A 27,084-nucleotide genomic window follows, 5' to 3' on the forward strand; every position below is an offset into this window, starting at 1 on the left:
CAGGTTGGAAGTGGAATTGTTCATTACCACTGTCGTAAAAAATTTAGCCTACTGCGGCAAAGCTGGGTCTGATTGGATTGTAGGTCTGCCGTAAAGCAAGTTTTTGTAGTTTTCACTCGAACTACAGGACCGCGACGGTTAGAAACTTCTTTAGTGCGGTTTTGGCCGATAGAGGGCTGCAAAGCGAATGTGAAAGTGCCATTCACCCTGTTTCGAGTGGATGAACGACCAAAACTTTTTTGGAAACGTTATTTTAAGGTAAAAAAAAACCTCTTTGGTGTTGCTTTAAAGATGGGTTCTGTTTTAATGTACTCAAGTGTACCTTAAATAAAAAAAAGTGTAATATACAGGTTGGTGGCTCTTAATTTCTTTTAACTATTTACCCACTTGTAAACTTATGTTCACTGTTTTTTTTTATAAATAAAGTATTTGTATTAAATCTATATTTATAGAGTTGAATCGAGAATAAAAATCAGTCTGAGAATTGAAATCGAATCGATAGCTTATGAATCGAAATCGAATCAATCCGGAACATCTGAATCAATACCCAGCCCGTCCTGGATTAATCTAAACCCTGTCTGGGAAACGACTCCATAAAGTAAAGAAAATTGTGAAAACATAACCTTGATATTTTTAATATTGACTGTATAAAATCATGTTAAAGATTGAAATATAAAATCAATGACTTAAATCCAACTTGGATGCTCTTATCTCATACAGATTATGAGACATTAATCTGTATTTCACGGAGTAACTTTTGTGCTTAAATATCTAACGTGACTGGACTTATCAAATAAAGCTAAACTTAGCAGGAAAAAAGAGATAAATAACATTTAAGACAAAACAATAATGTACTTTTAACAATTAAAACTTTATTGGAATGATACATGTTGCAAAATATTATTCTGTGATTTTTTTTAAACATACTCAATGTGTCCTACGGGTATCCGTCAACTTCTCCAGAAGATAAAATAATTAAGACTGTTAAAGGCAGAGAATATACAGTATTGTTTCCCGAAAAGGTACAATAGACTACACCATCACCATAGCCAAGTCGGGAGGAAAGAGACTCCTGTTATTCAAAATACACTTAGAAAATATGCAAAAGTAAATCAAATGTTTTCTTTGTGATTTCTTTAAAAAGCAAATAGAGAAGTGTAGGAAACTGGATGTGTACAAAGGCAAACTGTATCATGGATTGATGCGCACACACACACAAAAATATGATTGACAATGTACATGAGACAGATGAGTGAGAGACTGGGATGTGCATTTCAAAGAAAGGGGCGGGGCCTAGAGAACCAGGCGGACATGGAGGGGATGACTTGTCTATCCGAATACCATCAAGAATATCACACATTTCCATGCTTTGACAAAAAGGTCATGGATTTAAATGCTGCATACAAGATTCCCCTCAAAAAGTTTCAACATGTACAGAAATGTTTCTTGAACACTGATTGTTTTCTATCACTTTTTCAGCTATTCAAGACCAAAAAGAGGAGCCATTTCTCCCGTTCCTACACTCGTTTTATGACACCTTGTGAAATCAGGTGAGCAAAGGTCCCTGCAATGGCTAAACGGTGCCAGGCGAAAGGGACGAAAAGGGCCGTAAGCTTGTAAGTAACGTACACATCACCCAAATAATCAAAGCTTAATGTAATCTGGGTTGTGTATCTGGCAGGTTTCTTTAAATGAACAGCCGTCCAGTGTCAATAGATACATTGAGCAATAAAAGACAGACAAACATACGTTGAGCTGGCACCAATCTGTCATTTGTGAACGCTCAATAAAATAAACCTACACTAGCGGTACATAACAAAACAAAACAAGGATAGCTTGAGCATATATGCAAATCACAGAATCGCACAATTTAGGAGGAACAACATCTAATAAACAGCAAATGTCTGACAATTAAAGGCAATGCGTGTAATATCTGTGCCACTTGAGGTGCCAGTGCTACCCGACAAAAACTCGAAGCGTTGGTTCAGCCAAACAAGCATGGAAATTACACGCTGTACCTTTAACAACTAACAAATGAAATATGAAGCTTTTCAAGCATAAAGAACTAAAATCGATGCAACTACTGGGAACTTTAAAAAAAACAACAACATTAGGACTTTTGCATTTGGATTGTCTTGCATCCTATGAAGTTAAAGAGCAAGATAGAAATATTTAAGTTGATTTATTCGTTGGAAGATATTAACTAGTTAAATTTGCTGGTCAATATCATTATTAAACACAATCAGGTCTATATTAGGACTGATGAATGAGCTTATTAAAGCATATTGAAAGTACGCCTAATTTTTTGATTCACCTTTAGGTGAGCAGCTCACATTCGCATTATTCTCTGGGTCTGGTCATTGGCACGGTACACGGCCAAAAAACGACCATCCAACGTAGCCACATTCATCCCGCATCAGCTTTTTCCATTTAAAGTGTTTGTTGGAAAAAAATAGCGTGGCTTTTTTTCATCAAGCTGTATTGCAACAAGCCTTTGTGCTTGAACAATTCACTTCATGATTCCTTTAGTTTTCAGTTTCGTGTTTCGATTTATTTCTGTAAAATCCATCTTAGAAAGATAAAATGATGTATTATTTCAAGTATACCTGTACATGCTACGGATTAATAACATGAAGTCGTATTGATGTTGCACTTTCTAACTTTATAACAAGGTGTCTGCAAAAAAAAGATGACGCATATCTACAGGAACGATTTATGGCAAAGACCCGAATAAAAGTACACCAAAACTATTAGGTCCCGCAAACAGTACGACATCTAGAACTATAAATGATCTTTGTACGAAGCAGATGAAATTTTTAATGCCAAATTAATATTTAAACGTATGCTTAAAATTAAAATCGGGAAAAATTTGATAATCAAATCCAGAACTTTTGAACTGAACAGTGCAGGTCGGTTTGACTTGGTAGATGGGTAGATAGATGCACAAGAAGGAAACAAGATGTGACAGAATAGAGAACTACAGAGCAAGGACACCTTTGCTAATAAAAACTGTATTTTTTATCTGGAGAAGCCGAAATTCAGTACCAGAAAGTAACCTCCATATCTCTGAAAAACAAGTCACAAATATATCCCCATGCCAGCCAAGTGATTGAATCTCTGCCCTGGCTACCAAACAAGAGGGAAAAGATGAAAATGGATAAGTAACAAGTGATGAAGGATCTGAAAAGGCAACACTGCTGGCGCTCTGTCAGGACTATCTGTTCTTCTTCTTCCTCCATCGCCGTGCGAGGGCTCTACACTGCTGTTGTTGTTGTTGTCGTCGTCATCGTTGTTACCGGATACAGACTCAGTCCAGTCTCTTATCAGCTCTCCCTGGAAAACATTTTCTTCACTCTTTCTTGGTTGCCCCACATCTAATTCTCTCCATCTCTCTGCTCCTCCACTGCTGCCGCTATTAGAATTCAGCAAACTCCTTTCCACATTTCTCTGTGAAAGAGACCCGGATTTCTTCTTCCTCGTAGTCGTCAAAGTTGCTGGTGTCTCCGGGACCTTTGCACTTGGGGATGAAGGGGGCTTCCACCTGAAACGTATATACAAAATGGCACAGATGAGGGGTGCGTGGGGCAAAAACTAACTCGGGGTTAGTTGTAACACGGACTGTTTACATTGTTGCACAAGGTTGAGCGTTTTGTTTTTCCGGTATTTTTTTCACGCTGCCAAAAGACGATCTCCCGCAAATTATTGGAAATGTATAATGTTGTTCCAGAGAGTTATTGATGAACGAGTGTTTTGGAGGCATGTAAGTAAATGTTTTCATATACGTTTTTTTTTTCCGGTTTCTAAGTTGGGTGTGTAAGATATCAAATCCAATGCCATGTCATATTAATCAGTGTCTTGTTGACTCAAACATAGCATTGTTTTGAAATATGTCTGCAGGTCTTAGGAACTTTTTTGGTGGGCTTGAAAATATTTTGACCCAGCGGGGTTAATTGTAACGCTGTGTTACAACTAACCCCTTAGCAATAACGATATGAAAACCGCTAACGTTAGCGTAATTCTTGCCGTTGTTTTAAATAGGCTACACACGAATGATTGCTGGCTGCCAACAAAATAAAATATATTTTTTATTTTTGTTCATATCTTTAATATTGATTGAATAAGGTCACGTCAAAGATTGAAATCATAATGAAATGAATGGCTAAAATCAGACTTTGATGCTAATTTTCTCAGAATTTGATTTTGAAACTGTAGTATGGTTATTACAGATCGGTTCACATAAATAAAAAAATTGTCTGCTTTTGTGCTGCTTTTTCTTACATATTTAGACATTTGTATCCATTTATAATTGAACTATTGTTAGAAAAGGGCTGGATCAATTTGCAATAGGACATAATCAAGCCCTGCCCTAAATTTTAACTTGTTTAAATGGTGTGCTCATGTCCTCTGGGGTTGTCCGTATTTATGCGCTTGTATGTTGACTTTACGACGCCAGGTGTGTTTGAGTCACAATCGTCGTCAAATTCACTAATAATTGCGTAACTTTTTCGTATTTATACGCACACTTGAACTTCTCACGAAAACGTTCCGCCTAATTCACAACACATGCCTACGCACATTAATTTGTTCTTATACTTGTTCTTACGTTAGTGATTATGAAGTGTTTCATATGAGCGGCCGCGTTCACGAAGTTGGTATAAAACTTTGCATAAAACACGCCCAAAGCAGCTCCATATAAGGGCATTGTGCAACGCAGGTCAACAGAAACTTTTAGCGCAGTTTGTCATAGAAGCAAAAAAGCTCGAAAAGAAATCCATGATCATATTTATTATCTGTAAAGTTTCGATTTGCTTGCATTTGATTTTTATTCGGGAGGTTTTGCTGTCGCTGGACAAAGCCAGTGGTGTCCACCGATCGGAGTAACATTAAATAAGTATTGGATGCGTTAACAAATATGACATTTAATTAAAGCAACACTATGTAGTTTCCATGTAAAATGACTTACAGCTCCCCCATGTGGTTGAAAAGCGCAACAGTGCCTGGTATCAGACACTCTTCTGCAGGCAGGAGGAGGGGCGGGTCTGTGTTTCCTACCCTCCACCGCCACTTTCAGAGTGTGCTTGTAGCAGCTAGGAGGCTACTTAGGTTGCAACAACAGTACAATTTGTCCAGTTAAAAGTTGTTCTATCACTGAAATAATTTTAGAGACATTATTTAAAGGTAAAAAACTACAGTGTTGCTTTAATATGACAGAGACGCGCATCTGTATCTAAAATAAAACAGACAGGAGATTAAGTAATTGACGTTTAGACTTCTCATTACATTTACATGACGTTAACATTAGAACAACACGCTTTTATATAGAGATTTCAAAAGTGAGAAGGAAAGCGTGAAGATTTGTCATTATGTGCATCTTCCTTATATGTGTAGAAAAAAAGTAGGCTATATTAATGTATAATATAATGAATATAATAATAACATAGATAATTTATAATAATATATAATATAGAAAATATTATAATATCAAATATAATCATGTAAATTTTATATATGAACATTATCATACACATTATAATTATAGCCTAGTATTTGATTATAGCGTACGTGATTATTGCGTACGAGTGGTTTTAGGTTTTCTTGATTTTTTGCGTTCATTTAGAAGAAATTTTGCTACGAAAGTTTTTGTTGAATCACGATTTGTTTGTGAAAACACCCGTACGCACATCTCATGCACAAATTTGTGCATACGCATGCTTAGTGAATGAGAACCAATGTTTGTTAACTCTGTTTACAGAAAATGTAAAACAGAAAATGCGCATCAAGCGTATTTTGGTTTATGTTTTTAAACTTAAATAAAAAAGCCTGACGATCTTCAACAGCATTATTGTTTCCACTTTGTTTCTCCTCGACACGCCCCACTCGTAAACTCTAGGCTTAAAAACTTTGGGTTTACAACGTGGCGGTGTCGTTCCTGCTCGTTCATCTCGTAATTATGATATATCCGACATGACTATAGACTGTTTTATTGGACACGCATGCGGTGACGCGATTAAGCGTCTGAGCGTAACTTTACTTCCGGTCTCTGTTTGTTTAACGGCGCATTCACACGGGGCATAAGCGTTGACGCTTCCCATTCACTTTTAATGGGTGACGTCAAGCGTTGGCGAACTGAATTGTGGATCCGTCGGCGCCGCGTCACTGCCGCTGCTTGCGGCAGAAGTTGAACGTTTCTCAACTTTTCAAGCGGGAACGCAAGCGTCCGCCAATCAGATTGCCTTACGCAAATAACCTAGGCAGAGCCAGCCAATTACGTTTATGGAAGACCGGAGCATGTGTTTCGGCCACTGTGATTGGCTGTTGGCCAAGCTTCAGACAAGCCTTCCATCAAGCATTAACGCTTTCGCCCCGTGTGAATACGCCATAGTGTCTAAACTGAACTCTGGAACAAATACCTTGTCGAAAATAACAAATGTTTTGGTTTCCTAAAGACGAGAGAAGCGGCGATCATGGATTACCGTTATTTGATGGGAGGTTTGACAGCCGATCTGTAGTTAAGATTGCATACATTATTTAGTAGACATTTTACACCGTAACGTAAGCTACGTGTAGTTTTTGATACGCTTTAGCTATTATTTGAACTAAGGTAATCTACTTCTTGTTTAATTTGCTTGTTATCAGAATACTCTAAAAGCACTCTGTGGTTATTGATTCTTTGCGTAGTTTACTGGAAGTTACATTTGTACCATGAAAGCTGTTTGTTTATGTTGTTACTGCTGAAACGGTCTAAATTCACATATCTTACGTTACATTCTAAAAGTAAAATGACTTCGAAAACCATTTCACGTTGAAAGATCAAGTGCGTAATTTCGATTTCACCAGCAGCTCGTTCTCTACTGACAGCATTGGTCACGCCCCAAACTCCTGCTCCCATTGGTTGAAAATTAGTTAACCCCTTTATCCCAAAATCATTCAGAGATCCCGGACCCATTTGGGTAGAGTCTTACCTTCTTCTGGTAGATCGCGATCCAATCGGTGGTCGCAAACCATTTGTGGCCCTTGATGTCATTGACGCCGTTCTTCAGGTTACCGAAACGCTTCGTCAGATCTACCTGCAGAAGGTTCCTTAGCAGGTCCTTTAAGTCGGAGCTAAAATGCGAAGGGAAGCGGACCTGGAAGAAAGTCGAGGCGACGTCAGATCGGCAAAGGACACGGTGGAAACAACCACGAGATGATATTCTGTTTCAAAACACTGACCTTCCCAGAGACGATCTTCTCGTAGATCTGGATGGGCTGGTCGGCGAAGAAAGGGGGGTAACCAGCAGCCATCTCATAGATGAGCACTCCCAGAGCCCACCAGTCCACTGCTTTATTATAACCCTGAGAGAGGCAAATTTATACGTTTTCATTCTGATTGGTTAAAACTTTTGAAGATCAATGCGCACATTTTACATGAATGGATTGAGCTTGACAAGCACAAACAACCTATTTATAGTGTAGATAACATGTGCATTTGATATGGAGTTCTAGTTCCTTAAATTAGTGTACATGAATGTGTTAATAACATAATATTAACCCCCTGTGCCAATCGAATCATAAACAAATCATATGTGTCAATTATTCAGCACTGGAACCGCACAAACTACAATCATGAGAAAACCTAAATCTGATTCTCACTTTACTGAGGATGATTTCAGGCGCTAGGTACTCGGGTGTGCCGCACAGTGTCCAGGTCCTGCCCTTTACACGTTTAGCAAATCCAAAATCTGTAACCTGAGAGAAGAGCAATGATAATGAAGATAAAATGTAATCTGAGAGACCAAATGTAATCAGGGAATCATCTTACATAGTTATAAAACAAAGGGCATAGCCACAGCTATTGCGAATAGGCATGTGCCAGGATGAAATATTCACGTCACCAGAATTGCTGTAGTAGATATTGTTGTGCAATACAAACCAGGCTATTAAGTTTTTTTTTAATGACAACTTTTACACATTTTTACCAAATTTTAAATAAAAAGATAGAAGACAGATAAAGTAATACAGGTTTCCCCAAATCTTACCCTAGAGGGGCCGGAGCGCTACAGAGTTTAGGTCCAACCCTAATCAAACTTACCCACCTGTGATTGTCTAGTGATCATGAAGATATACAGGTGTGTTTGATCAGGGTTGGAGCTTAACTATGCAGTGCTCCGGCCCTCCTGGGTAAGATTTGGGGAACCCTGATATAGGGTTTTCAACTTTAAAGAAGACACATATAGTTAAGAAAAAATGATATGTACTTGAGCTGCATCTTTAACCCTATGAATCATACATTTTTATAGAGAGGAAGGTAGTAATGCTGTCACACATGCTATTGATGAGTGTTTACCTGTATGTAGCCCTGCTGGTCTATGAGCAGGTTTTCAGGCTTCAGGTCTCGGTAGATAAGATCAAGCGAGTGAAGGTATTCAAAGGTCAGAACTATCTGGGCGGCGTAGAATCGGGCATGAGGTTCACTGTACCAGAGAGAAGTTAAATATCAGCTCATAACAACTGCAGGAATAAGAACCACCAAGACATAGAAATTGAAAACTTTTTTACAAAAATAAGTATAATATGAGCTATACATGAAACTAGAATTATAGCATATTACTTCACTTTTCACATTTACTGTCAATATGGACCACCCAATGTTACAAGATTTTGTTAACTTATTATAAACTGCCAACATAGACATGAGGGTTGCTTCAGAATAACGTCAAAATATTCTGTAATATGCAATATTAAAACAAACTAAATCAACCAGATCATTGTAAATAGTTAAAGTTGGATCTACTAAAACAAATTACTTCAATTAGTAACACTTAAAAAAATTATGTTCTCTCAACTTGAACTTTTTTTACTCCCTTTCCCCGCCTTTGCCAATTTTTTATGATTTAAAAAAAAAAGTTGAATGCCTTCCAGAAAATGTTCTTGTTTAAATATCTAAACGTACAAATAAATCAAATGAAAGAACAAACACTCTGCTTTCATAAAAAAAATGTCATCCTATCTTACATTTACATTTAGTTATTTAGCAGACGCTTTTATCCAAATTTGTTCTCATTTTATCACCTCTCAAATATGGGTAGGTTTCTTCAAAAATACAAAATTTTGAGCAAAAAGCTGAGAAAATTGCATTTTTGTAAAGGACTTTTAAAAGAGATCAGATTCAGAGCGATGATCAAAACATACACAAGTTTTTTTCAGTTTTTGGATCAGTGGAGGTTGCAGTGTTTTATAAGTTGTGTAAGAGCGCCACCTAGTGGATAATAGTGGAAATACCATATTTTCCAGACTATAAGTTGCTCCGGAGTATAAGAGGCATCAATCAAAAATGCGTCATAAAGACGAAAAAGCTTAAACAAGTCCCAATGGACTACACGTCGCATTTATTTAGAAATTATTTTCCGAACCGAAGAACAGACATTTAATCTTGAAAGGCAAGTTATTAAACTAAACAATAGCACACAGAACAGCAGACTGAATAGATGTCCGTGTGTTAAAGTAATATTATCAGTTATTAACTTGATACACAATAGCATACACAACATACCCGGAAGGCTGAATAGGCTAAATAAACAAAACAAGCCTACGCGCATCAAGTTTGCAGGCTCGTCATTTCACATCACTGAATCCATTGAATTACATAAAGACAGGAGCAGCATATAGCGGACTCTCGCGCCTGTAGACTGTAATGTTGTCTCTTGCCTCATATGTCAAAATTAATTAATACTGACTAACAAGTTGCTTGTAGTCCGGAAAATACGGTATATGGATTGCTGTAAAAACACGCCATTGGCAGGAAAGCCTTTTTACTTAATTGACAAAATAATGCGTCAATTAAACAAAATTTTTTTTGGTGTTACAAATTAAAATATATTTTTAAGTCAATCAAACTTTTACTTTTCATAGTGTTTCACTTTAAACCTTGGTATGCAATTATTTTATAATTTTAACAATGTAAATAAAATTATACCAAACAAATCAATACTGAATAAAGGTGAATCTGAAACACGCTTTAGAAAATAAGACCACCTTGCACTTGGCCACAAACGCTAGCAAAAAAGCAACAAATTGTTGTTGACCTGAGGTTGACGCTATACATTAGCGTCAACCTCAACCTAAAAACTAAAGTAAAACGAACTAAACACTAAATTAAAACAAAACATTTAGTCACTTCACTATGGTGGAAACAAAATTAAAACTACCTTTAGAACTAAAATCCTAAAATAAATAATTTAAAGTAAATAAAAACATAACTACTGAAAGTTTTGAACCTATAATCCTCCACAGAGACTCACCTGAACCGTCCAATTCTACGCAAGTGAGAAAACATCTCACCCCCAGGAACATACTCCATTATCATATAAAGATTAGTATTGTCCTGAAGAGAAAAATGACAAGAGTTAAGTCGTTTCAACTATTACACATCAAAAATTGTCATTATGTTTCAATTCAATTCAAATAATTCCACTGCCATGCAAATCAAGTATAGGGTGGCATATCATTGATTCAATGGTATGGGTGATTATACAATTGCAGATACACCTGGTGCCCACATTTTGGTTCCTTTTTCTTTTTTTAAAAAGGTTTAGTTAATTATTTTATTAATTTGGTACTGTTACAAACTTTGTTACCGATGTAGAGTAAAAATAATGACTTGGTACCTGCAATTATAAAAAAATTCACCCCCATGTACAATTTTAAGTCCATCAGGCTTTCTAAGAGTGTTATTAAACTAGATTAACAATGCTTCCTTGCTCCTATAAGGGTGTTATGACTGAGATGACCAGTACCTTGAACGAGTGCTCCAATCGCACCAGGAACGGAAAACTGACGGCCTGCAGGATGCGTTTCTCATTCAGCGTGTGTTCTATTTGTTTAAGTTTGACCACCTAAAGGACAAAGAAAAGTAAGAAACAACACACACGGCTAAATGTAAACATATGTACATATACATATACATGCATCTTACCTTCTGTTTGTCAAGAATCTTCATAGCAAAATGCTGCCCTGATTCTTTGTGCTTGACTAGCATGACTCTGCCAAATGAGCCTGTGCCCAGGGTCTTCAACCTCTCGAACTGATCCAGAGATGCAGTGTTCTGAAAAGAAAAAGAAATAATGTTTACATTCTGAACAGAAGACAGAAATAAATACAGTTGGGTCACTCAAACATCTAAAACCCCCATGAAAATGTCTTGTGTTTGAAATATTGTTTAACTAAATTACGTTTTCACAAATGCACAACAACTTGAATGATGGGTTGATTACATGAATTTCTGCATACCCAGCACAATTTGATAATGATCCAAATAACAACTTCAAAAGAAAAAGCTCTTTTGCACATAGAGTTTTGAAAGTAGTATGGTGTAAAGCGTGCACATCTACCATGACAATTTCCATGTCCACTGTACATATTACTTAATTGAGACTATTCAATCAGTTCAGCCTGTGTCCAGAAGGGGGCATACATGAACTCAATGACTGTTTGAATGTGCTTATGTAGTGGGGATAAATTGGCTTCACTGACCTGTGCTGGGTTTTCCCATTTCTTTAGGAAATCTTCTTTGGCTTTAGCGAGAAACTCCTTAACTGTAAAAGAAATAAGGGAGGAGACACCATTATGTCCACAAAAATCACATGTATAACATCACACTTGCTAGAATGATCTGAAAAGGGCATGCCTATTGCATCTGCAAAAATGTCAAATAAAGTGCAGCAAAAGGAAAGCTAAAGGTTCGTTTGTGAACCAAAAATGGTTCTTTGCCGTGAAGTAGCACCTTCATTTTTAAGAGCGATGTCTGTGGCAACCTTTTTACAACCTTTAGAACAAAGTAAAGTCCAGAGTTGCTTTATGACAGTACCTTACAGCATTTAATCAGCTGTGCTATGCATAAAAAAGCTGTGTGAGAAAACTAATATTTACGCTTTAAGCTTTTAAATGATTCAGTAGCTGTAAGTGTTTAATTTGATCATTTTTTTGTAGCGTGCAACTCAAAAACAACCCATGAAATACACACTTCTGCTTAACACAGTGTTTTGTACAGATGTCAACTTTAAATTCCAGCTCATTGCTAGGAGAGCCATTAGGAACTGTGAAGTCTGTTCTCTGCTTTATAACCAAATTTAAAACTGCAGGACCCACAGTATCAGCCCACTTCCCTTTTTTTATCAGGTTTGTTGTGTGTTCAGAGCCTGTGGCCTCTGGTTAGGTCCATTCTAATTTCCACTGTTGTTAAAACCACATTGACTTAGCTTGTGTTATGTAATATTTCATGTACCCACCATGACAGAAGAAGAGCTCAGACCCAAATCAATATCTAATGACTCTCTCGGTCACGCTCTTATGTAGGGCTGCATAATGATTAATCGCGAGTAATCGTTTGCAGAATAAAAGTTTTTATTTACATTATATAAATGTGTGTACTGTGTATAATAATTATATAAATATAAATACACATACATTTATGTATAACTTTAAGAAAAATATATATTTATATGTTAGGTATTTATATTTATACATAATATAAATTATATATAAATATAAAAATGTATATACACATGTAAATATTTCTTAAATATATACAAGCATGTGTATGTACTTATATATACATAGTTATTATACACAGTACACGCATTTATATAATGCAAATAAAAACTTTTATTCTGCAAACGATTAGTCGCGATTAATCGTTATGCAGCCCTACTCTTATGGCCCTTGTATGTGAATAATACATTGTTTTAGGGCTGCATAACAACTAATCGCAACTAATTGTTTGCAGAATAAAAGTTTTTGTTTACATCGTGTATGTGTGTGTACTGCATGTATGATTTTAAGAAAAAAAATTATATATTAAGTATTCATATTTATATTTATATATATATATATATATATATATATATATATATATATATATATATAAAATGCATGTACACTAGGGTTGTTGCGGTGACAGAATTTTCCCACCGGTTAATCAGCGCGTGACAAACCCGGTGTTACCGGTTTCACCGGGTGGGAGGGGCTTATAAATGGACAGAAGTGCGCATTTTACTTTCACTTTTGAATTAGATGCAACTGTTGTTTAAATCCAGCGCTTGCGTACGCTGCGTTAAATCGCGTATGAATTTGCGTGTAAATGCGAGTGCAACTGCTGGTTTAAGTGCTTGAGTCAATGTGCGCAGGTACTTCTGACAGAAACCCGCCAGTCCCAAGCAGAGCAACCGGCTATTCCTCCATAAAGCGCTGCTTGAATTATGGGTTTATTATTATTCTTAATGAAAAACACAACAACAAAACGATCTCGCCTACATTAAACATCATATGTATCTTATAACAAAAACGAGTAAGCACGCGTCTTCTGCCATCGTCTGCTTGCCGCAGTCTGAGGAATTAATGAAATCTGACACCCGCAGCCGCTGCCGCTGTGATGACGCGCGTTCAGCTCCGCTAGATTCAGACAGCAGACACATACAGTTGTAAGTGTTTGCTCTCTCTAACGAAACTAAATGATTTAATTACAAGAAAATATCAAAACGACGGTGAAAGACGGTGTCGCGGTGGGCAAGTGATCTAACCGGTGAGAGGCTGAAGCACCAGTAATCACCGTTTCACCGACTATCGCAACAAGCCTAATGTACACACATACATATCTCTTCAATATATAGATGCATGCGTATTTATTATATGATAAAACTTTTATTCTGCAAACAATTAGTTTTGGAAAGACCCAGTCTAAAATCAGGTAGAGCACATCAGTGAATTAAGGCAATATATCGAATATTAGTTATTATCATAAAATTAAATATAAAACTACTGAAAACATTTGCATGTGTTAATCAAGTTTTTTAATTGGCACAAAAAATCAAGATATTATATCAAGCACTGTAAAGATACCAAGAAATCAAATTGAAGGCATATCAGCCAATAATAAATCCCTATTTATGGCAACCCTTGCAACAGAGCACGTTTCCGTCTCTTCGCATTATAGGGCTGTGTGGGAACTTTTAGATTGCAGGCTCTTCCTCATTCCACAACCCCAGCGTTCACTCTTGGGAATCGCACGCTGTTTTAGCTTTTGAGAAGGTCCAACTGTTGCCGTTGCTGCATCAAAAGAAGACATCCACGTAAACTTGAATAACTCGTGTAGAGCACGCTAATCCAAGACACACCCACATAAAGCATTCCTAATGTGGACTGCTTTCAGAAATCAAAGTAGGTGCATTAAACAATCTCACACAGCATGAAGCGAAGTTTGTCAAGCTCAAATCTACGGCCATTATCTCGGATGCACAGAGCCAGAGACAAAGAGCCTCACCCCACAACTTCCCGTCAATTCCCCTGCCATACATCTCTGAGAGAGTTTCATGAGTGCCTCTCTCACAGACACAGCGCTTGCATACGCTCTAGTGTCGGATTACTACTTGGTTATGAAAATCGGTAGAGGAACTGTAGTGGGAGATAGAGGAAAGAGTGGCCAAAGGTTATCTAAACTGGACAATCATTCCACGGTCTATAAATGCCACAACATAAACATCTCCAGGTCTTGACATCTATGGCACTTAAACACCTCGAAAGGAAACTCGTTGTAAAATAGCTGCAATTTCATAGATGGCACAGCATTTGAACAAACCTTGCTGCTGTGCTGGCATTCCTGCCAAATGGGTGCCATGACTACCAGAGGCAAATTACTAATTCCCACACAAAGTCCACCATGACCTTACCATCTACCAAAAGTGTGGGATTGTCCACTCCTCCTCCTCCTCCACAGCCACCCTCCACTGCTCCTCCGGAAAAACGAGACTCCCGCTTTCCAGCATGCCTCTTGGAGCTTTTTCGGTCACACATCGGACTTTCCACCACTTCCTCAAAGCATCGGGTCCATAGCTCTATGCCTCACCCCGAGAGGTCCACGCTCACTGGATCCTTTCATGCACTTTAACCCAAAGCTCCAGGTTTTTGTTCACACTCCTTCCTTCTCTGAATCCAGCTGCTTTGGTCGAGCGAGGTGTGCAAATCTAAAGCCCTCGCTTTGTCGTTCCAGCTCCACTGTGTGGACATCACCCTTGCAAATCAATCAGCCTCATGCGCTGTTTGTATCAATATTTATTCTGTACACAGTGCCATTTCACCCTGAAGTGGAACACACACATGCCTAAACACAAGCACATACACATGCACTCAATTGATCCTGACAAAGGCCTGGTTGATTAAGGGAGGGGCACAGAAGTGTCGCCATTCCATGGGATGCACCGAGAATAAAACAGACAGCATAGAAGTTGCCATTCATTCAAGTCGTAGACTTCAAAGTGAAGATATCCTTGCAGAAGCCAGCATGCAATGGTATGAGTTTGGTCCCTCAAACTCAGTCCTGATACTGTGCTCCTCCGGACAGAGTCCACGATTGATCAGCTGGATCAATCGGCATTGCCCTCGGCCGTTGCTGCCCGCTCTGACGCAAGCCAAAGGGGGGTCGGCCAGGAGCACATTAACTGCGTGATCTCTTAAAACACACACACATATCCAAGAGCAGCACTCATTTGCAGAACATGCACCCTCAGGCTTGGCATTTCAGCCATTTGAACAGCAAAAGTGAGGCAGAGCCACAGGAAGAGTTACAGACGGATTTAAAGACTGAACGAGATACAGCCACCCTCGCCAGGTGGGGACTCAAGGAATGGTGACACCTTTGGTAAGTCTCTCCCTCCTCCCTGACCTCATTTCTCAAGAGTATAGGCCTCGCTCTACTCCTGGCGTAATCTCTTCAGCTCTCGGCCACCTCGGGATGACTTTGTGGACAGGGTTTGTAAGGGTAGGAGCTATTTAAAGTAAACATCCATGAGCCCTGGTGGGATTTTACAAGCTGAGCTTTTAAGAAAATGGGGAAGTGGACTACGTTTATTTACAATTATGCATTTGGCAGACACTTTCATCCAAAGCGACTTACAGTGCATTCAAGCAAAGCACTTTTTATCCGCATGTGTGTTCTTTGGGAATCGAACCCACAACCTTTTGCGCTGCTAATGTAATGCTCTACCAACTGAGCTATAGGAACAAAGGGGAGCGACGGTTGCTGACTGAGTTGCATCTTCAACAGTGGTCACCGAACTTGATAAACCACGTATGAATGAAGTGATAGCATTAACATTGGTCCATAATTCAGACAGGCAGGAACAGCAGGGACAACCGATTGCTAGGACCCCAACAAAGCGGGACACACGGACGGATCTCCCAGGAAACAGACAGTCAGCTTCCCTGGAACTCTTAAATGACGCAGCCAACACCAGGCAACAGCACAAACATTAGGAGATGAATAAAAAGGGCTTTGTACCCTGAATATGCCTGTGTTGGTGGTACCACATCAAGTACAATCTAAGAGGTGCTAATCCAATATTCCTATCACCTATGACACTTTACAACATCCTTCATGTAAGAAATGTATTTATAAATGCAGTTGAAGAACACACATACTTTTTGGTCGATATGGGTTTTTCACAGTGGATATATACAGAATACTGCATGTTTCATTCTCTTTTATCATTATGTATTTTACAAAATATTTACTCAAACATCACAAAGATATTCTATTGATTACAATTAGGGCTGTCAAAATCAAAAGATTAATCTTGATATACCGCATACAAAATTGAAGTTTGTTTTTGCATATATGTGTGTGTGTACTGTGTGTAATTTATTTTGTGTGCACGTGTAATAATTACAAATGTTTCTGACTATTTTATATATATATATATATATATATTAGATACACAATCCAATTTAAAAATAAATAAATTTTACATTATATATAAATTAAAAAAATATGTACATAAATACAAATTTTCTTATTTATACATGTATGTGTGAATTTATATACACATAATTATTACACAACAAATATATTATGCAAACACAACATTTTATTTTGTATGCGATTAATCACGATTAATCTTTTGACAGCCCTAATTACAATTCATTACCATTTAGATTTTAAAGGATTAGTCTATTTTCTAAAAAAAAAATCCAGATCATTTACTGACCACCCTGTCATCCAAAATGTTGATGTCTTTCTTTGTTCAGTCGAGAAGAAATTATGTCTTTTGAGGAAAACATTCCAGGATTTTTCTTATTTTGATGGACTTTAAAGGAACCCAACACATAACACAACACTTAACAGTTTTTTTCAACGCAGTTTCAAAGGACTCTAAATGATCCCAAACGAGGCACAAGGGTCTTATCTAGCGAAATGATTGTCATTTCTGACAATAAAAATAAAAAATATGCACTTTTTAACCACAACTTCTCGTCTTCCTCCAGTCGTGTGATGCGCCAGCGCGACCTCACGCAATATGTCATCATGTCAAGAGGTCACGGAAGATGTATGCGAAACTACGCCCCAGTGTTTACAAGTGTGGAGAAAGAGGACCGTTATGACGTCCTGACGTGCATATTTGGTATGTGGAATGATACTAATTAATGTCTTTGTGTGCATTTCATATATGTAACACGTGACCTTTCTACGTCACTACGCAATTACGTGAGGTCGCGCTGGCACAGCGCAGGACCGGAGATAGACGAGAAGTTGTGGTTTACAAGTGCATATTTTTCCTGTCAAAAATGACAATCGTTTCGCTAGACAAGACGCTTATGCCTCGTTTGGAATCGTTTAGAGTCCTTTAAAACTGCGTTGAAAAAACTGTTACGTGTTGGGGTCCATTAAAGTCCATTAAAATGAGAAAAATCCTGGAATGTTTTCCTCAAAAAACATAATTTCTTCTCGACTGAACAAAGAAAGGCATCAACATTTTGGATGACATGGTGGTGAGTAAATTATCTGGATTTTTTTTAAGAAATTGGACTAATCCTTTAAAATGAACACAAAAGGGTTCAACCATTAAAGGCATAGTTCACCAAAAATGAAACTTCTGTCATTTACTCACCCTTATGTTGTTACAAACCTGTATTTTTTTGTTCTGCTGAACACAAAGGAAGATATTTTAGGCAATGTTACCAACCAACCCGTTTTTAAGCACCATTGACTTCCATATTATTCTTTCCTACTATGGAAGTCAATGGTGCTCTTGTTTTCTGCTTGCTTACAAATATCTTCCTTAGTGTTCAGCAGAAATTTTATACAGGGTTGTAACAACATGAGGGTGAGTAAATGCTGACTGAATTTTCATTTATTGGTGAACAATAAGTTCATTGCGCCAAGCAGACACAACATATGCCGATGATCTTAAAGAAAGCCAAATATCATCAATTAAATAGCCTATCTAATATCTCTCTCCATCCCTATTTATAATCCACAGTGAAAATTCATCAACTTCAAAGCACTGCCAACACTTTGCTATAGATAAAGGGGGAAGTTCGACCTTTAGACTTGCATGTTTCTCTGCTCCTTTCCCAAGCTCCGCCTTCCACCGTTATATCCAAACACTAACAGTGCCAGCAGACAAACCCACATCATGCCTCATGTCAGTCACTCACTCCAGCAAGAGGCCTCGGACTCATCCTGGGACTTGTAGTAGTTGCCCTCCCCATCGCTGGAGTCTCCGAGACAGGGACCAGCCCGCTGAAACAGCCTCTCTGCCAACCTCTGCAGCACTGACATGGTAGTCTACGTAGACGGCCTTGTAAGTGTGGCGCAAAGTCATGCAACTTGCTATGGTTGCATTTAGCGCTTCCTACACAACAGAAGTTAAGGTCACTTCTTAAGCGAGACTCGTCTGTTTTGACCTTTCTCTGGAAATTCGGGATTTAGGGCAGGGCTGGAGCTTCTCTGTTTCCTTGCCTTCCTGAGCTGGGCTCACACACACCCCGTTTCCTCCTGTGGGCTTCCTCGAGCAGTCAGCGATCACCGTTCAAAGGCCACCTTAACTTTAACCCTTACTGTCCTCTCTTGGTCTAAACCACAGCGGCGGCGGCTGCCATGTCGTCCTCTCTCGTCCGGTAAAAAAATGACCCTCCCCAGCCCACGGCCCCGTATGGCATCCTGCACCTGTCTCTGGGGATCAGGGCGGACCACCGACGATGGAGCAGATAGGAAGGTGAAGCATGCCATGAACAAAAGTCCCCCAAAACTCACCAGAGGAGGGAGCAAAGCAAAAAACAGCTCTCCATTTTTGCGACCGAATGTATCAGGCATATTCAAATGACATGCAGTCACATGCAAATAGAAATCCACTCTTCACACATACATTCGAGCAGCAGCATGGCACTGAGATTCATTTCACACATATCCGTTTCACTGACACCAACTACGCTTGACACAGACCAGGCTTGAAAAGAGTTCTTGACTTCGGATGAAGCTCTAAACAAAATGTATGTCTGAGAACCTGTAGATTGGGTAGCTGACAAACAACATGGACTACTATTTTAATCTTACATAGTTATATTACTTAAAATAGTCCTGAAGTATGACAAACATTTTTTAAGTACAAATATTTAATGACCAGGTAATTACAGTGATTTTAAGAGGGTCAAGGCATTTGTACTCTCTTAAAGGAATAGTTCACCGAAAATGAAAAATGGTGTATATTCAGGTTTAAAGACGATTATTGGTTCTTGCATGTCTTGTGCTTATCATCACATCACAATAGTCACAAGAACCAATAATCGTTTTACCGACGTCACGTGGAGCTGGCGTACCAGCTTTTTTTGATCTAGATGCGTTTACATTCAAACACAGTCGATCACTAAATTAAAGCTGGGTCAGAATATTCGATTTATCATGTATTTGTTCGGTGGGTTGACATTTGATTTTCAATTCTGAGATTCAAATATAATCTTTTTTTATAAATGATTAGCGTTAAAGCAGAACACTTTACGCTCCCCTATAGGTGGTGGTGTGGCACTGGAGAAACTGGTTTGTCAACAACAAACACCACAAGAAGGAGATAGCATTCATGTTTGGCCAGAGGTTGTTGGCAGACGCTCTGCATTAATGCTTTTAATGTTGTAAATAATGTTTAATTTCGCACTGAAATTGATCTGATTGATTTTCTTCCAAAAGTCAATCCCCCAGGAGTCGTTAGGGGTGGGAATCGCTTGGACCCTCATGAATCGATTCAGAATTGATTCTTAGGGTCCCGATTTGATTCAGAATTGAATCGTAGCATATTTGTGACGTCTTTATGTCACATTTGCTCTCAAGGCCAGGCTGGTGTTTTCGCTTTTGCTACTAGTCTCTGAACTGTCTGATACCGATACTGTACTTTAATGCAACTAAGTGATCGATAATGTCATTCTTATATACATATATGTTCTGTGTCTGTTGTAAGACATTAAAACCAGTAAAAATTTGTAATTAAATGTGACATGAGTCGTGTGACATGATTACTTCTGTATAGGGTTGCATCGAAATTTCGGTCGGCGAAAATTTCGGCTGAAAATGGCCTTATCGGTTTCGGGCCGAAATAAAAAATCCAGCCGAAAAGGTCAACCGAAAATGAATGTCAACTGCGCCCCTCCCATCTGTGCGCTAGCGCTTGGGTTTTACTCACGGTGATCAGTCGTCACCAAGCGTGCCGCACAAGCCCTGAAAAGTAAAGCCAAAACTTCTCGATTGCCCCCCAGTGACTGGTCCCAGTATAGGTCATAAACCCCGCCTCCCCATGTTATTCAATGGGACTTGAGACCAACTAAAAAAATGAATTACACTTCAATTATCTTTTTTCCGAAGCTGGTTTCTGTCATTTAATGTAGTTTTTATCACGCTGATGTACATTCAAATGTTTTTAAAATAGGTTTGTGTTTAGTTAGTTATTTAATAATATAAAAACTGTGGTGTCACGTCGTGATTGACAGCTGTGATATCGTGTGATATGCGCATTCTACGAGAGCGAGGGCGGGGTTTTGATTTCGCAGCTTCACTTCCTGCTCACTACTGTGCATGACTGGTCCCGAAATCGCTACTGCGCAGACTCAAGACCCAAGATGTCAGCGCCATGTCGGGACACTGGCGGCTTCACTTTTCACTAATGGAAGAGAGCGAACAGGCGTCGTCTATCTTTTTTTTACAGTCTATGGTCGTCACCCACCCCTCTACTCTGGCTCAAGCAGGTTTCACTCACGGTCGAGCTGTTTGCAAAGATGAAGCATGTCTTGATGTGTAAACTTTAGAGAGAGTCGCGCTAATGTGTCTCAAACTGTAATCCATTAACATACATTTGGCGAATAAAGCAACGAAACACAACGTAACGTTTTTATGTGGAGCGACTGTTGCGCTGTTTGGGATTCACTCTTGGTCTCTGTGTGTGCGCGTTTAAGTGCGCTCAATAGTGCACATACGAGAGAGACGAGTTTAAAAAAACAAGCGAAAATAAAATCTCACTGTTATTGACAGGGCACATATAAACAAAATTATCTCCACAGTATTCCTTTTCTAATAAAAACATTTGTTTATGTCTTAAGTGTATGTATAGATTACAGTCAGATTAACCTACTTAAGTCTGTGTCATTAATGTTAATCAAACAACCCATGACAAAGAGACAAATAGCTCTAAAAATAATAATGTATTTAATTTATTGTGTTATGATTCATTTAATTTGATTTCTGTACCTAATGCTAATTTCAGGCCTTATTAATGTACAACTTTGTTCTTTTTTATAATTGTTTGCAATTTCTTTATTGTTTATTAGATTTTTCCCACCTGCTTTTTGCTGATCCACAAAATAATCTGATATGTGCTTCAAAAACTGTAATGTGATCCGAACTGTGAGTTTTGTGATCCGTCACACACCCCTAGTAAAGTTAGTACACAGTGAAAGCCATAAATGCAATTGTACTAATGATTGGCATAATAATTTCTTTCGGTGTTTCGGTTTTTAGGCCTTGGATTCCTTTTTTCGGTTTTCAGTTTCGGCCAAGAATTTTCATTTCGGTGCATCCCTACTTCTGTATTGGATATATTTGCTTTTGAGCTCACAAAAATGGTGCCTCCATTGACTTGCATTATATCAGAGCACTGGGGTTTCTGCAAAATATCTTCTTTATGGTTTTAGTTACAAAAAAAGTCACCACCATATTGGATGGCCTGAGGGTCTGTAAATAAACTTGATATTAAAAGTATGATACCGTGTTCTTTATTTATTACAGTTGGTTGAACTTTTTCGATGTTTCTCTTTTGTTTAAATAACTGTTACTATTTAACGGTATCAGTAATTACTGTGCTGATAATTTCTGATATAGGAGTGATTTGTTTGTTCAAAAAAATGTTAGGCTACCTTATTAAAAGTAATGCTGTTACCAGACCTGTGTTTTGTATCAAGTGCAGTGTTCTCATAGCATGTAAGCTGTAAGGATTTACACAGGTTAACATGTGCTCTTTTATATGCCAATTACATTAATTAGGCATCATTTAAAGGCGGGGTGCACGATTTTTGAGAAACGCTTTGGAAAAGCGAGTCGGGCCGAGTACCAAAACACACTTGTAGCCAATCAGCAGTAAGGGGCGTGTCTACTTACAGACATCGTTGCCTGGGTTACGTATGTGTGGGGCGGGTCTATCAAAAGAAGGTCCAGATTCTATTGGGGTAGGGGCGTGTTTGTTTAGGTGATTTCAAATGTCAACATTGCCTTTCAGAGATCATGCACCCCGCCTTTAAAAGCGCACACTGGAACAGATCATTTGCGATTTACGACGTGCTTTTGAGAAATTTTTAGATCATTTAGGACGCTTTAGATGCAACAATTTATAAATGGGGCCCCTGGGTATTATTTAATATATATCTAAATATGTTTGGCTGAAGAAAGGAAGTCATATACACTTAGGATGGAATTAGGTTGAGTAAATCGTGGGGCAATTTTCCTTTTTCAGTGAACTATTCCTTTAACCATGGTAAAAATGGCTGTAATGCACAACCTAGAGTGTTTCTTTAAAAAGCCGAACATGATACATGAAATGAATTAATGTTTAAGTTGTATTTATTCATTTTAATAATCAGACTGTTGTCTGCTAAGTAACAACTCATAAACCTAACCTGGGCTGTTTATGGTCACCAAGCAACATAGCAACCTGGCAGCAATAAAAAATTCTGCTGTCAAACATGCACATGTATCTGCATTTTACAATTCATCCAATCAGAATTTAGAAAAGGAACTTGTTTTATATAATTGTTTTAGATCATCAGTGCTTGACATGTAATGTCAACTACCCTATTACCGGTTCAACAGGAATCTTCCTCATAGAAGTTAAGACTGTTCAAAGAAGCAAAAGGCTTATGGAGGGCAGATACACGAAGATGAAAGCATAGCACAAAACAATATACTTTTCAAACAGAAAAAGAGAAAAAAAGGTGAAGATATTGTCGCCTGAAGAGGCCACATACAAAGTGGTTTTGTTTATATCGGAGGTCATCACATGATGTTCAAGCGTCAACACTCCATTCTGGATCACACAGGATGCATCATATGACTCGGCCTCCACAACATTACCAACTCGGTTCCCGAGTGTTCTCTTAAAAGTCATGGCAGGCCTGTGTTTATGTTTCTGGTCCTCTCCTATCATAAATACGATTAGTCCCTAGCTTGCTGGTTTGACCCTCGAGGTCAGAGATTCCTTTCTCATGAAACCCACTTCGCAGTGAATCTGGGCCCTTTTTTTCCTCATCTTTTCCTGGAACGTACTTTCATTTACGATACACCATCACCATCATATTTTTATGTGAAAATGGGCAAGGACATCAGGTGATACACTGGGAGATAAAGTCGATTTATTGAGGGATGGCATAAACTGGTATCTACGAAGAGAAAGGCACCTATAAGATGTTAGTGAGCTTATCATAGTTTAATGACGGTTCACGGTTTCGTGTGCTCAATGAACTCTCAAGACAAATAAATGCCAAGTTGCAACAGACACGTTCCTAGCGTTCCTGTTGTTTTATGTAGGAACAATAAACTTGAGACATAATTATGAAGGTAAAGGTAAACAAGAAGTGAAATCAACACTGCATATTGCGCTTAAAAACTGGGACACCATTAGACATTCACAGCAACAAAGTAACTTAAAAAGATAGTTTACCCAAAAATAAAATTTACCCCATGTATGACATAGGGTACAAGACGTAGTGTTGAACCATTTTAATAAAAATCTACAGTGTAGTTAAAACAACTAACTTTTTTGTGAATTTCCTCAATGCCGTTTTGTTTTGCTCTCTGCGTTTCCGCGTTCGTCACTACGCAATTACACCTCGTGCACTACGTCCTACGTTGGAAACTCACTCTCTCGTGAATGCTTGTCAGTCATTACCAGAAGCTACTTATTTTAGTTTGTAAAGTTTTAAATATTGATATTTTTCTTGCAATATCCCATTGATAGGCCTTTATTAACCCCCTTGAGCTGTGTGGATTACTTCTGTGAAGTATGGATGGACTTTTTTGGGGCTTCAAATCAAAAGCACCATTTACTACCATTATAAAGCTTGGAATTTCCAGGACATTTTCTAATATAACTCCAATTGTGTTCATCTAAAAAAAAAATATAATCATATACAACGAGGATGGCTTGAGTGTGCGTAAATCATGGGGTAATTTTCATTTTTGGGTGAACCATCCCTTTAATGCAAAACTGCTGCATATAGTGGGATTTTGGACCCGATGACATTTCAGCGGCTTACAAACGCTGTTGACATAGACACCAAACAATTTACAAAATGTTACATCCGGTTGGGATGCGGTGTTAGTCTTGCATCTCCGCATTGATGTTAGCATGAAACCGAACGGTCCGAAAATATACATCTTCCATACAACACCACTAATCTGTCCTGTGTTTACATTACGTACTTAAGTATTTTTTATGCAATGAACGCATCTCTATAAAGCACCAGCAAAAGTATGACTGGTTGTGGGCTAATGTTTCCCTTTTCTCCTTCACTTTTCTCATTTTTCTCCACTTTCACTGTATGAAAAATATCAACTAACATAAAAACACCAACGTACCTTTCCAAAGGGATAGTTCACCCAAAAATGAAAATTCAGTCATCATTTACTCACCCTAAAGTTGTACAAATCTGTATACATTTCTTTGATCTGCTTCACATAAAGGAAGATATTTTGAGGTAAGTTTGTAAACGAACAGTCCTTGAGCACCATTTACTTCCATAGTATATTTTACTTAATATGAAAGTCAATGGTGCTCCTGTTTTACTCGATCTTTGTGTTTAACAGAACAAAGAAATCAAAACAGGTTTGTAACAACCTAACTGTGAATTTTCATTTTTGCGTGAACTATCCCTTTAAGAAAAACTATAAGGCCTACACTTTATCTTGTTATAACATGGACAAATGACACACGTAATATAAACACATTTGCAAAGCATCACCGCAAAGAACTGTGCTAAAAATGGCCTTGACTTGTCCAACATCAGTAAAGGAGTCTGAAGCGAGTCACCAAAACTTTCTGACTATCTGAAGTGTTTACTCAGTAGAGTCCTTGAAAACACTTTTCGAGATTCGTCCTGCATCAAACTTGTAACTGTGTTTATACTAGTATAATAACTATGTATCTAAAGAAACTATATGCGCAGAAGAAGGTAATACAGGGTGGGAGGTTTATTAATGACTTTTGTACCTAATGTACTTCTGAATATGTAAAAAAAAATCCGTGTTTTGATATTTTATCCAGACTTTTAGCGTCAAAATCAAGGACATTAAGGGATTGACGTTTTAATTCAACTGTGCTATCTGAAAGCAGTCAATAAAACTGACACAGAGATAAAACTGGACGGCATAGAGACTATTAGTAGATTATATGGTTGCAAACATTCCTTACAATCAGATCCTGTCAGTGATTCATTCAACCCTACACACTTGAACGGTATTTTGTCTATGGCTTTTTACATATCAGCCCCAACAACACGCTATCTAGACAGGGAGCTCACTAGATTTTGAAACACAGGTTAAACGGAAAAAACACTTACCGCTCTCCATCTCATTGCCCTTGTTCTTGGCGGTGGGCGCGTTGCCCATGTTTGCAGGCCAGGTATAACAACAAATATCCTTGAAATCCTCGACTTGTCTGTATGTCAACTGTCTTCAGTCCGCGTCCCCTTACCGATCATACGATTTGTGAGGCCGCTGCACTAGCTATCTCTGTTCATAACTCGCTGAACCGCCGTAAGCTGTCAGATCACAGGTAGTCACCCAGAGGTTGATAGTAGTGGCTGGTTAGTTGGTTAGCTAGCTAGCTAGCGAACGAGCGCTAGCTAGCCAACAGTGCTAGTGTTGTTTTCAATGCTCGAGGTTCGGTAATGCCTCTTAGGTCTTGTGGGTCGGGTCCAATCTGTTGAGACAGCACTACGAGCCCGTATTCTCCGCTTCCTCGCTTTGCTAACCCTCTGCGAGGCCCTCGACTTTCCTTTTGAGCGACACGAGCCCCACCGTCCGTGCGCGATTCGTGCTAGCGGCGGATTCGTTTCCGTAACTTAACGGCACCGCGATTGTGTACTTGTTTACGTTAATGAAGCGGATCGATCCTGTGCACTATGTAGTTCGCATAATTCGACAGTCATACCCCCTCCATTAATTCTCTAACCACAGCTAGAGGGAACTCCTGCTTCGGTGGAACCCGCCCTCGCTCGATTTCTACTGGTCGAAACGTTTATGACGGGATGCAAGCGTTTAACGCTGGTTGGACGAGCGGTACGACAGCCAGCGCATGGGGAGCGGTGATTGGACGAGAGATATCTTTCGCTGGAACTTTATCCCACCCTTGCAACCTGACAAATAACGTCATCTATTTTCAATTCATTAACACAAGTTTATGTCTTCTCTTTTTGTCTGTGCAAGTGGGTACTTTAGTTATTTCGGTTTCCTAGTACCGAACGGGTTTCATTCATAATCCTTTGATGATCCTCAGCGGCGTGTTTGTGAGCGAAATGGCCGCGCAGACCCCTCCCGCTAGACTAATCCGTGAGGCTGTATGACGTCAAGACGGTCTATTTTTAGAAAGTTGGTCAGAATTTGAAGCACGCGGACACCATACGTCTATGGAATATTAAAACGGGATCGGTCTTCTGCAAAACAACCACATTGAGGTCAGATGCGCAGGTATATGGATTGCATTTGACAACTAAGTTTGTGGTTCATTCTTGCAGGAGATATAACAC

At 38.7% G+C, this 27,084-nt stretch overlaps 2 protein-coding genes across 4 annotated transcripts in view; one reads left to right on the forward strand and one right to left on the reverse strand.

The window, feature by feature from the left end:
* Window positions 1–852: 852 nt before the first annotated feature.
* On the reverse strand, window positions 853–26,852 carry prkacaa (protein kinase, cAMP-dependent, catalytic, alpha, genome duplicate a). 2 transcript variants are annotated; one of them, XM_065263354.2, is made up of 10 exons: window positions 25,897–26,852; window positions 11,512–11,573; window positions 10,955–11,083; window positions 10,776–10,874; window positions 10,281–10,363; window positions 8,327–8,453; window positions 7,633–7,728; window positions 7,213–7,335; window positions 6,963–7,127; window positions 853–3,541 (listed from the first exon to the last, which is right to left on the reverse strand). In XM_065263354.2, exons 1-10 carry the CDS (start codon window positions 25,943–25,945, stop codon window positions 3,416–3,418), a joined length of 1,059 nt encoding a protein of 352 aa, XP_065119426.1. In that variant the 5' UTR covers window positions 25,946–26,852; the 3' UTR covers window positions 853–3,415. The 2 variants fall into 2 exon arrangements, with proteins under 2 accessions (XP_065119426.1, XP_065119425.1); XM_065263353.2 differs by lacking the exon at window positions 25,897–26,852 and adding an exon at window positions 14,703–15,035.
* crb3a (crumbs homolog 3a) overlaps window positions 15,288–27,084 on the forward strand; it is a 29,488-nt gene continuing 17,691 nt past the window's right edge. Inside the window, exon 1 of one of the 2 annotated variants that reach the window (XM_065263357.2) lies at window positions 15,288–15,670. The gene's annotated coding sequence lies outside the window, so the exon portion shown is untranslated. The remainder of the gene's footprint in view (window positions 15,671–27,084) is intronic. The other variant, XM_065263356.2, reaches the window with a different exon arrangement.

This window comes from Paramisgurnus dabryanus, chromosome 3 (genome assembly GCF_030506205.2).
Source record: "Paramisgurnus dabryanus chromosome 3, PD_genome_1.1, whole genome shotgun sequence".
In the NCBI taxonomy this organism is placed as follows: domain Eukaryota; kingdom Metazoa; phylum Chordata; class Actinopteri; order Cypriniformes; family Cobitidae; genus Paramisgurnus; species Paramisgurnus dabryanus.

Coding starts and splice junctions, on each gene's coding strand:
- prkacaa (XM_065263353.2), bottom strand. CDS start 14,826: ATGTGTGACCGAAAAAGCTCCAAGAGGCATGCTGGAAAGCGGGAGTCT. Junction 8,454..10,280: donor CGTAGAATTGGACGGTTCAG/GTGAGTCTCTGT, acceptor TCTCTGGTACAG/TGAACCTCATGCCCGATTCT. Junction 7,336..7,632: donor CTGAAATCATCCTCAGTAAA/GTGAGAATCAGA, acceptor TGCCTCTCTCAG/GGTTATAATAAAGCAGTGGA.